The 12,747-nt window shown below is 30.3% G+C and overlaps 1 protein-coding gene across 4 annotated transcripts in view; it reads right to left on the reverse strand.

Moving 5' to 3' along the window:
* Positions 1-1,276: 1,276 nt before the first annotated feature.
* Positions 1,277-12,747, reverse strand: part of LOC148621377 (uncharacterized) — a 31,428-nt gene continuing 19,957 nt past the window's right edge. For 3 of the 4 annotated variants that reach the window (XM_088575635.1, XM_088575633.1, XM_088575634.1), the window contains exons 19-24: positions 12,372-12,571; positions 11,754-11,872; positions 10,888-11,042; positions 10,193-10,272; positions 9,144-9,179; positions 1,277-7,115 (exon numbers count right to left, since the gene is read on the reverse strand). In XM_088575635.1, the coding sequence (XP_088431761.1) occupies positions 7,056-7,115; positions 9,144-9,179; positions 10,193-10,272; positions 10,888-11,042; positions 11,754-11,872; positions 12,372-12,571 (650 nt within the window). In that variant the 3' untranslated portion in view covers positions 1,277-7,055. The remainder of the gene's footprint in view (positions 7,116-9,143; positions 9,180-10,192; positions 10,273-10,887; positions 11,043-11,753; positions 11,873-12,371; positions 12,572-12,747) is intronic. The other variant, XM_088575636.1, reaches the window with a different exon arrangement.

The following is a 12,747-nucleotide window of genomic DNA, read 5'->3' on the forward strand; positions in this document are numbered from 1 at the left end:
TCAAGTTTGGTTCCAATTGGTCTAGTAGTGTCGAAGGAAAAGATTTTTAAAAAGAAATAAAACTCCTACATCAATTTGATGCAGAATCCCCTAAGAAAATATTCACACAAATTTGGTTCCAATTAGTGTAGTATTGTCAAAGGAGATTTTTTGAAAGATTATAACATGAAAAATAGCGAAAAAAAAAAAAAAACACTTAAAAATGGGCAATAACTCCAACATAGCTTAATATGCAACACGAAAACCTGACCACAGATAGATCTCATGGTACTGAGCATTTTTTACCCACATGGTAGAATCTGTCAAATACAAAACAGTTTTATATATTGTAAATTTCGATATGCTGTACACGTATTTCAAAGAGTAACCTCTCATCAGCGGCATTAAAATCAAATATGTAGAAATATCATAATCGAAATATCAGTTGTATACAAGAAGTACTCAAAACCAAAACTATCGAAAGAGAAAGCTAACAACTTCTTTGACCCTTATAACTCAAATCACCGTAAGAAAAATCTGAAATCTAAGTGAAAAATGCAGGCAGAGATTTTCATAAATAAGCCAATTAAAGAAATTCGAAAATGAACCAAAAAAGGATTTTTTGAAGCGGCCCAATTTTACACCCCTAAAACTCCAAAACAAATGACAAGAAAAGCTCTGTATTAATAGTATTAACAGAATTTCAAAGGGAAAAGATTTACATTTGTATCATAACAATAAGCTTTTCCTGTCACTTCTAATGATAACACCCATTTCCCCGGTGTTTCCAAAAGGGGTGGGGCAAAAACCTTCAAAATATATAGAACCCTCCACCACGTCCATAGACACAATGTGTTTACACTAATGTTAACGGACGCCAAAGACGATTAAGACAGGATGATGTCATACAATCCAGAAATTTTTTTGCAGACATATAAAATTAGGATCAAATGAGGATTCTAAGAAATTATGTAAAAATTAAGCAAAAGATGAAGATATTTCCTAATTACAGGATCCTTTTTATAGCACGGAAATGAGAAAGGTAGAGAGCTGAAGGATTTTTTTCTAACCAACGTTTTTCAACTAACTTCACCATGCAGCAAACATTTCAACCTATTATGCTTATTGGTAAGCAGAATAGTGTATTGGCAAAATTTAAGCTGGTCCTGCATTGACTACTTGCCACTATGTCATGGACAGCTATCAATAAAAATGCACTGTTAATAAACAAGAACTATCTTATGGCATATAATACCTCAAACTAAAAACAGGCCTTAAAAATGTGAAATAAAGAAAATGAGGAAAAGTTTTTATTCGGAATAAATGAGTAGCACAAAGTAAAAACGCTCACAAAACAATTGATAAATTTCAAAGCAAATACAGACAATGTATGAAACAGTGCAATGTACTAAAATTGGCAAAGATATAAAAACTCATTAACCAATCATATTGTATTGCAAAATGTAATTATGTTTCAGACGATTCTGCTAGTCATGATGGTAACTTATGTCAAAACTTATATGGCACTTAAGCAAGTTGCTGTTTTTTTTTCACAGACTAAAAATAAAAATTTTGGATTGGTCAAACATATATATAGCATATCATAATATCATAATCTAGCAACTGACAACCTTTAAAGTACAAGCATAATTGAAACCCACCTTGCGAAGATTTACTGGTTATAATTCGTGTATTCTTTTTTTTTTTTTATAGTAATATAATGTAGAATATACACATAATATATATATCGTATGTCATTCTGTATTATATATAATAACCCTTCAACTTTACTACATGTATGTCATCATTGTTATAGATAAAAGGGTACAATAAAATTATTGTGATTCTAATAATGCTGTCATTAATTAGCATACAATAAAAAAAATTAGGAATATAAACTAAAATTGTATTTCATTTTTGTTTTAATTGCAACCCAAAAGAACAAGATCTTTGCAGGACTGGATAAATTGAAAATGGGATTTAAAAAAGAGAAGTCTTTTTGGGGATGAATAAGAAAAAAGGCTTCGAAAACATTCTGAAAACAGATGGAATCAATTTTGGTGATAATTACGGTAAATTCAGCAATTACTTTTCTTTTAATATTGAGACAAAAAGACACAAGATCATGACATTTCAACATGTCTAAGAAATACACTTCAATATAGATATGTAAAATACACAGTTCAAGAAATATTAACAAGTAAAACATCTGACAAAATAATTCTTCAAATGAACTACAAGTACAAACTGGAAGGTCTTCTCGACCAAAGATCAAAATACAAAAAATACAAAATACATATCTAAACATTAACCCATTTATAAGGAAATGTAATGGTAACGGAAAAATACCACCTCATTAAGAAATAAATGATAAAAACATTGACATATTTTTTGTATATCTTGACCTAATGAAAGGTACTAAACATTTATAATCTGATGGAAATCTAAACAGATGATGAAAAAATATACAAACAAATATAAAATATTTACTTTTCTTTTAATACATCATTCAACAAATAAAAGAACTTTTATTAATATATCCTGCTGCTTGTTTTTTTTTTTTTTTTTTTTTTTTGATCACACTAATAATAACTGATGCTGGAAGAAGGTACACACCTAATTACTTTAAGAAACTGATAAATTCTCAAAATAAATATTCAAGAATGATGAAAGTGGACAAAACCGAACCACTTATCAAATAATTATATAAATAATGTGGTCAGCGATAAAAGAATGAATCATTGTACTTATAAACTCAAATTATTTATTTCAGCGGTTTTAAGAACTTGAACATTTAGTTTTCAAAAGGAATCAACAAATGTTATTTTGTACATAACTTTCAACCATAAAAACAGGTTTGATAAGAAGCATTTAAAGCATAGCTAAAAATGTATTCCCAAAAGTCATCGATGCAAATAATGTGAGAAGTAACATTCAATTTTTAAATTCACTTAAGATTTTTTTGGGTCATGCAATGTATGGCAACTAGAAATTTTTGCCAATTTGTATCAGACAAAAGTTTCATGTCACACATAACAATGTGACAAAATAATCACCATTTTGTCTTCATTTGATAAATTATTTACACCAGTGTACTCTGTCAAAAATGTATAGTCAATCACTACAGGTCTTGATGTAGAAGATAAAAGTGCCAACCGCATAAACCTGTATATTTTTTTTAGCTGTTGCACTTTATAAAAATTGCAATAAAATGGTAACAAGAAAGTAATTATTAACCTTTCATATTAGAAATTAACCAAACTCATTCTTGTAACTAATTCTAGACAAGCACCATAGACATATGCATAGGGCTAACAAAATTAAACCTGCACACAATATCACAATGCATGTGGAATTCCACAATATAATAAAACCTGTTTAAATCAAATCCTTTTAAGACTGATGGATGAATTGTTTACACTGGTTTTAATATATGGGTACAAAATATATGAAGATGATAACAGGACATTATACGATATTGGGTTAAGAAAGGTTACACTTTTTTCAAATTTCAGTAAATATAAGTTTCACTGTTAAAAACTTGGATTTTCCGTCATTATGGCATGGAAACAACAACTAATATTGCAAAAATTACAACCACATTTAGGCATAATATAACAAAGTGCTGGCAATAACCACAGCAATAAATTCTGAATAAGCAGTACTTTTAAAGTGTAAAATTAACAAGAAAATGAATCATTGATGCTTTGTAGAACAATGTTTTTGATACATCACTCATTTGTACAGACAAGCTACATAATAAAATCATTGAAAAAGTGGGGGGCAAAATAACACTGAAAGCAGCTCTTCTGAAACATCATTTGTTGTCCTAGAAAGTGTTATTTTACAAAGCTCTGTAGGTGCAATAATGTGTGCAATCAAAAGTAATCATTGTACAAAAGCTTTATGCCAGGTGAAATGAACACCAAAAAACACACAACCGTAGATATTGAATCAATACAACTTCATACATTGGAAAACATCGATATTACTTACAATTACTTAGATAATTCAACATATTTATTTTAATTGTTCTTAAATTGATGAAAAGGGAGAAGGCAGTCCTCTGTTACATAGAGAATACTTAAAAATTCCAACTGATAAAACTATGTTTTGCAAATTCTGTTAAAAAGTGGGCAAAATGATTTTTTGTTCTCCTAAAAAGATTACTTCCATCTTTGTCCTATTACATGTACATGCTACATGTACCATTATTAAGATCATTAGAATAAACAATTATTTAAACATATCAAACTCAAAATGTAACAACAACATAACAAAACAAACAAAAAACATGTTCCATAAATTATTTTGCTTCTTATCCCACACTACTACAGTCAGGTACTAATGTTCAGTGGTACCAACTTAATTATTGTTTTATGTTCAATCTAAAAAAAATCCAAATTTCCAAAAAAAAGTGTCAATTGGTTATTGCTACACAGAGGTCCTTCTGAAATCGGCATATTCAGAACTTCACAATACTTATTAAGTTAAAAAAAGCCATGTATATTGGTACACTGTACCACCATATTAAAGTACAATTTGTACATGACTGTCAACATGTATGTACAAGGAAGACTGTTTTGATAAAATGATATATGTATTTATAAATTTCTGAAGTTAGTACTCACTTCTAAAATTACTGTTGCTAAAGAATTTATAAAATGCTACTTATTTGTCTTGTACATTAGAATTTCTTATTTACAACCACCAAACAAAAGTAAAGATATGCCTAGTGCAAGTTAAACATTTATGATAAGGAAGTAGACCTTGGGTAGGGGACACAACTCTAAGAAATCATCAGAACGTTTGGATTGAACATTTTACATCCATCTTATGTAAGCATCAAAATAACTTGGACTGATTTCATTCTGTTTCAAATAAAAGCTTGATAGGCTTTGGTGAAATTGAATATAATTACAAACATATCACTGACTTCAAGATTTATGTCCCTTATCCTAGACCTACCTCCTTAACTAAAACTTTGTTTAGTGACTTTTCTATTATCAGAATATGAACTGCAGAATATATTTATTTGATAAGATGGCAAAATATCTAAAAGGTCAACATATTTCTTTTCATTGGCATGTCAAAACTCCTACATGAGTGTGCATTAGACAAGAGGTGGTCCAAACAAGTTTAAAAAATCTATCATTTTAAAATAGTATTATTTTTCAAAATAAAAAAATATATATATTTGGGTGTATTAGCACTTAACAAAAGAAATAAGCATAACAACTGTAATACATGTCACTTAATTTGATGATTTATTTCTTCTCCAGGCAAGATAATTTATTTTTCATAATCTAACTATGCACTGTGAAGTCATTAACGAGTTCAGTCTGCAGTTCAAATAATTCAATAGTAAATATTAATAAGGCTTTGATGAAGGGACAAATCTTCATTTTGACTTAAATCAATGAGTAATCAAATTATAAAATTGTTTCTTTTTTACACTTCCCAGTTCATGAAGCATAAACTGCCCCAACGTTGTTTATTTCCCATAACCTGGTCAAAAATTAAAAACAATCCTTAAATGAATATCATCAGAAAAAAAAAATTTCACCATTCATGTTCTGAAATGGGATGTTACTTCATTTCACAATTATGCAAAGGCATACATGTAATCTGGATCAAGATCAGTCCAAAATAAAAAAAAAATACATGTACTTTGAAAATCACTTAATTCACTAGTTAAATGTACTTTATTTGAAATAAAAGATTGTACTGCAGATCATACATGTACCTCATAAAGCAAAAATTAAAAATATGACAATTTTTTTTTTATAATACAGCTCATTTCATAAGATACTCATGATATTATCAAGTAGGAAATATACCAAGAATATACATAAAACTCTAATATATTTATACAGCAACAGTCTTTCTACCATAACAACTATTGGAAAATATTTCATTTATGCAAAATATGGTCTCTTTATTTTCAGATTTTAAGTACCAGTCCACATAAAATTCACACTACCAATGGTAAAAGGGTTCATGGTGTAGAAAAACCCACCAAACTAACAATGACTTTTCATTCTACATACGCTACACTTTCACATAACGATAATCATTTCTGCATTCAGATCTGAAATCATAAATTCATCTCCTACTAAATAAAACCAAAGCAAGAACAATAACTCTTTCAAAGTTCCAATATATTCATGTACAATCTATATAATTTTTATCTCAAATGCGCAACAACCAAATGAAAAACTAAGACTGTTTATGTGATCAGTAACCGTCTCTGAACAAGAAATAAAACTGACTTCAGTGGGTATTTGACATGCATGCATCGCCTTCTGTCTGATTTTTAAAAAGACTGATACTTAAAACCATCCCTTAACTAATCCTTTTTTAGAATTTCTTTGAAAACTGTATAAAAGCAATTTTCTGTTATGACATTCTGACATTATAATAAAACAACAGAATGTCAATATGGTTTTCCACAATTCAGTTACACGTATGAATCTGTAAACAAGACCTTTCAGCAAAATATCTGTAATTTTCACAAAATATTAAGCCTAAAACTAAAGTCTCTACCAATTTAAAGGATACAAAACACTATTTAGTACAGAGTAGAGAAGATTTGGAAAAGTCAGGTTAAAATGATAAAAGTCTTGATTTCTTTGTAATCAACAGTTTCCACAAAAGTGTTACAAGTCATGTAAAATCCCTTATATATCTACAATATTTTCTCTCATGGTGGAGTTATTTACATGTAAAAATAAAAAAGGTAACTGAATTATTGAAGTATACTCCCCTCATAAACATTACACTTAAGATAACAATACAACTTATAAGAGATTCTCTCCATCCTATCAAAACTTCCATTAAAATATGACCCAAATGAATGGTGATATCACAATCAAAGGACTTCAACAATAAATCAGTATACATGTAACTTAACAAATATACATGTATAAAACATCTTGTCAACTTCCATTCATAATCAAAAATTGTTTTGCACCATGCCATTTCCTCCTCACTTACATGTTGTCATGGCAACTGTCTCATGTTCAGGCAACAGTGCATCATGGGAAAATGTTATTCCAATGCACAATAAATCATTATCAGTCTTCATCTTCTGTTGTTTCAACAACATTCATTATCTTCACTTGTGTCAGGAATCCCTGAAATTACACAAAATATCAGCATTAGAGAGTATTTCTTAAGAACAAATTAAAATTTATTTTTTTGTGTCCTGTGATGAGATCATGGAAACACAAAACAAATTAATTGTCATGTGCCTATAAAATGATTCAAAGTTGTTGTAACAAAACAGCAGAATATATTAAAAAATAAGGCATAAATGGAACATTGATACAGGTAATGGTGAAAAAGGATGGTAAAATGATCAAAATGACCAACATTAAAAACTGCATTTTGGATTTGTCTGAAAATTTATCTTGACTGGTATTTTATGGTACTCAAAAGCTGTACAAAGTTGATCATTGATTCGTTCATATGGAACCTGTGGGGGATGGACAAACATCGTTTGTTAGAGTATTCACATTGTATCTCACAACTACTTGTGGCAATGCACAAGAAGTCTGTTGTAAGATTGGTACAGCTCTTAGATTTGAAGCAAGGGCCTAAAGCAATTAATAAAGGCTCTTCATTACCACCTAGAACATCAAGGCTAGGAGAAGACAAAATAAACATAGATATAAATACAGTAGATTCCGCTTAATTGCATAGCCTATTGCCAGTAAAAATTATGCAAATAACCGGGCTATTCTTATAACCGAAATTACGATTTTACCGGAAGTGTGAGTTCAGGTAAGACGACGATACTGTGGATCAACCAGGGATATCACTGTTCAACATTTCTGATCTGGTATTTAATTGTTATAGACCTTCACATTGTATTGTTCTTTTATCAATAAATGATAATATATATTGTGTTTATCTTGTTTATTGACCTTCTTTACGTCATGTGTATTTATAAGTAAAACCACGTGTTTCTCTTCTATAAATAGTCAAGTAATTTCCTGATCTTTCTATGAAAGAAAATCCCATATTTCATATTTCAGCCAGGATTCAGTGTAATATTCATCAGTGTTTGCAGTTTCTGGGTTTTTGAAATGGTATGTGTGTTTTTATTCCTCTGTTCAATCACCATTGTACACTGATAGTTGTGTATTATACGTGTCATTGACCTCAATATATTCCTATGAAGTGTGGATAGTATGGGGCACCTTAGGGTAGTTGAATTTCATTAGACATTGTACTGAATGAATGATGACTTTTAATTTTTGGTTGATATTTATGCCTAGTAACCCAAGCTCACTAAAAACTGTTCAGCTCATTAAAGAAAATTAAATTTACATTGATAATCATTTGTAGTCGGAAGAATTTAAATAGGCCGAACCCCAAGCCGCGTCATAAGGTGATGTTTGGCATGTCGTCAGAAGTCATTGTTGACCTAGGTGCTTGTTTATTCTAATGTAATTAGAAATCATTTAAATTGTTTTTTATGTCAATTATGTTTTTAATTCATTATTAACACCTCCTGATTGATGATTACCTAGTTTTTACAACAATAAATATGATTGACATATTTATGACCCGAAGGCTTAAAATAGAATTTGGGAAAACCTGTCTTTACCTGGATGAGGCAAAATTCTCTATGCAATAAACCGAAATGCACCTGCAAGGCCTATGCAAATAAGCGATTTTTTCTCTAATAGAATAATAGGAAATGGTTTTGTGCAGGAGAAAATTATGCTAATAACTGAAATATGCAATAAAGCGATATGCGATTAAGTGGAGTCGACTGTAATAAACTTTTAACCATGACTAACAGACTTATCTGTTCAGTACTGAATGGTGAATAAACATAAAACAAGCTGAAAAACAAAACAAAAAAGCTGTGGGGGACTGATCAACAAAAATATACCCAAACTCATATCTACAAACATTTATACATGTATAATTTCCTTTATAAAGTATAAACACTGGCAAGTCTAAATACATAGACTTAATGAGTATAAAGCCTTATACATGTATTTATCCTCTGCATGTTTCCATACATCAGTTAGCTATTATGACTAATTGCTGGAAAAGGTAAAACCATGTAATTAAAATACAAACATAAGTACTATTGAGAAGATGCAAACAATGAAAAGACTAAACAACTAACGGCATGCAAAGAATACCTTATATTCATGGAATAATGATGAGTCTTTCGAGTTCTAAAATGATAACAGTGAAGTTCTGATGAAGATGTGAAATGGTAGTATGTAAACTTTTAAGAGGCTGTCCATGTAAAAACCCTATATGGGTGGCACAACACAAATTCCCACTGAATCTTTTGTTCCAATGTGATATTTTTATCATACAAAATGGATGTATTTCAAAGTTTTTTTTTAATCAACATTGAATGTATCAAAAAATGATTTGATAGTAACTAACCAACCAAATTTTGCAACAAATACAACAAATAAAAGAGTATCTCCCTTTCACTGAAATTTAATGCTTATTATAACTTATTTATATTCAATCATTGCTGTTAATCAAAAAGCAACATTGAATCTTTGGAAAAGATGTATTATTTGTGATATGAACAGGATAAAAAATGTTTGGAAACAAAATTTATCATGTGCACCCACTGCCTGTTTTTTTTTCATGGTCTGCCAGTTAACACGTGTACATCATTCATGCAGGTAAACAAAGCAGTGGTTAAAATCAGGGTTTGATACTAACTACTTCAGAACACAAGTGAAGAAAACATTAGGCCAAAAGGATAAAAATGTTTGTTAAAGTTTCATACCTTACAATATTAGGGTAGGTTGGTAGGGAGTTCTTCTTTGGGGAAGAAATCTGAATTCAAATAGTGCTTTGGTCAAAATGTCCATAAAAATGCTAGGTTAGGCATCTGAAACTATGGTAGGTAGAAAACCTTAAACATGTATATTTATTTGGTTTTAAAAATTTTGCATTAAAATTGCTATTATATAGTTTGATAATTGAGCAGAAGTATTGGGATAACTTACTAGCTAATCAGACTAATACAAATAAAGGTTTTCATTAGCCTCCCCCCCCAAAAAAAAAAAAAAAACTTACTAGTTTTAAGTAAATCTACTAGTACTAGTGTCAAACCCTACATCTTTTTCATTTCAGAAATAGAAACACATGTACAACAAAGATTCCCATAATTCAAGAACAGATTCTGGAGAGATGATGTCAAGAGAAACTGGTAACCTACCGTGTCGTCTACTGAAGTACCAGTCACTTGTACATTTACGAGAGCATGTTCCATGTCCATGTCAACATTTACTGTTCCTTCTATAAATAAAGAATATTCTTAATAAAATGATGTCTTCTAAAAAGATTAGTTGAAACCAGTACATTCATCCTCAACAAAAATATACAGAAAGCAACAGTTTCCTTTTCACTAAAACATACTTAGTGAAAAGGATAGCATTTTTTAATACAAACATTGATTTTTACAAAGAAATTAAAACAATCTATTTAAAAGCAGATTTTGGCATGACATGGGTTGCATTCTTACTTTTTTTATTTAAGATGTACTGTGGTTCTCAACCCTGCATGGAAGGAATTGGGAATTATTTTACATACATAAGGGACATAACTTTTTGTAAGTTGATTTTTTTTTTTACCAAGGCTTCAGATTTCTTGTAACGTTTTACCAGTGGTAAGCAGAATTTATCCATAGGAAATTTGTATTGATTAACTCTGACTGATGTTTATTCTATTAGAAATGAGACATAGAACTACTGAAAGGTAGTTAATTAACAAACCAAACTTCCTAGAAGAAGGAGGAGCTTTAAGAGCACAGAAGCAAATGACAGATAGTGAAAACTAACATTTCCACCAAAACACAAGCATATAATATTTTGGATTTTCCCCCTGAGATCTGTCTATTTCAAATCAACCAACCTTGAATTTTAAATGGTCTGACCGTAGGCAGGACCTCCCAGATCTCTGGTATAGTCAAGAATGCCTTGTTTTTCTTTACAATTGATGATCTTCCTGAGTCAACATCAAATACTTCGACTGAGAAATCATTCCTTTGACTGGAAATCACCCAACCTCTGTGTAAAATTTTTTTTTAAAAATTATCATTTATGGCAGCATAGTCACAAATATTGAGCTTCATAAAACAGAAAGACAACCCCTGTGTAAAATAAAAAAAAATTATGGCAGTACAGCCACAACTATTGATAAAATGTTACACTGTTCATGAAACACGTTGACAGACCAAAATATAAAATTGCATTTTTCACTTAAATGACAATATCTAAATTTACAGTATGCACCTGTTTCTATGAAAGTAAATGAATTGATGGACACTAACATAAAAAGAAGTAAAATTCGTACATAATAGAAAATACAGTAATATTGTATGAATAAGTCAATACACAAAAACTAAGGATACTTTGGAAAATATCAAGCAATCAATATCTATTCTGTTAAAGAATACAGCCTTTTTTAAAGTAGAGATTTTTGCCTACGGCTAACACCAATCCACATAAAAGAGGGAGACTCGTACAAAATCAATGAAAAATTAAGAAAAGCCAACATAAAAATGTAAGGTTTGTGGGAAGTTTTTGGTAAAAACTAGTATCTTTTCAGTGAAAATACTTAAAAATTAAATTTTTACATCAAAATATTTGTTTAACGTAAAAATATCCCACATTAAACAGCCCCAATAGGGAGAATCTCCAACCTGAACTGTTCCAAAGGTTAACAGGTATGAACATCAACCAATAGATATTTGTCAAAAAACAGAAAACACAGCATACCTCTGCCATTCGTCATTAACCAGGGCAGCACACCTGCCAAGACCTTTGGTAAACCCTATTCTACTCTCTTGGTATTGTAGTTGTTCCAATACCTCCTCAAGGGCTTCTAATGAGGAGTCCTAGAAAAGACATGAAAATCTAATATACCTACAACATGTACAACAGAACTGTTTGTACTACTTAATGATTTTTTTATGAAGTGATCAATAAAATCCTGAATTTTGTGAAATTTTAACATCGGTACCATGGGGAGATTCACAATCTGTAGAGTGTTATTTCTTAGAAACTATGAAAACTCTGTAAGAGTAAACATCTCTGCTATAATGCCTGGTTTATCAATTTCTTTATTAGGCTTCACAACTTTCTATGCATGCAATAATTCCTTATATGAACTGTATACAGCTGTTATTTACATAGCCTAACAAAAAAAAATGAAACGTACTATAAAAAAAGAACCCTAATGGTAAATTCTTGATTTGAGAAAAGGGAATTCTTCTTTGAAATGGAAGAAAATCAGGTCTGTGTAAAAAGGAATGTATACACTCAATAGGAACAAAGTATTTCAAATAAGAAACTTATAAATAAATAATTAAATAAAAAAAATCAATGTATACTTACATCTTTTACCACTGTTCCCCAAAAGCTAGTGTCGTCAAACACAGAGGTGATGTAGACCATTACTTCCTCATATGGTTTAAATACTACATCTCTAACTCGTGTTCCTAATGTATTCATTATGATTTTGTAAGTCTGTAGTAAACTCTTGAAGGTTCTATTTGAGCGTGCTGCAGGGGTGGACATTTCATGGCTTCCAGAAGCTGAAATAGTATAATTAGACATAAAACAATGCAAGCCAACACAATACTTAAGGAGGTATACCTAGGGGAAGGGACAATTCTTACAATCACTGAAATATTTGTATTCAGCATTTTACATCAATCTCATGTAAACATCAAAGTAATTTGGACTGATTTCATTCTGTTTTAAATGAAAG

Source organism: Perna viridis, chromosome 3 (genome assembly GCF_037379345.1).
Source record: "Perna viridis isolate PV_CMFRI_1.1 ecotype Kerala chromosome 3, ASM3737934v1, whole genome shotgun sequence".
NCBI classification, from domain to species: Eukaryota; Metazoa; Mollusca; class Bivalvia; order Mytilida; family Mytilidae; genus Perna; species Perna viridis.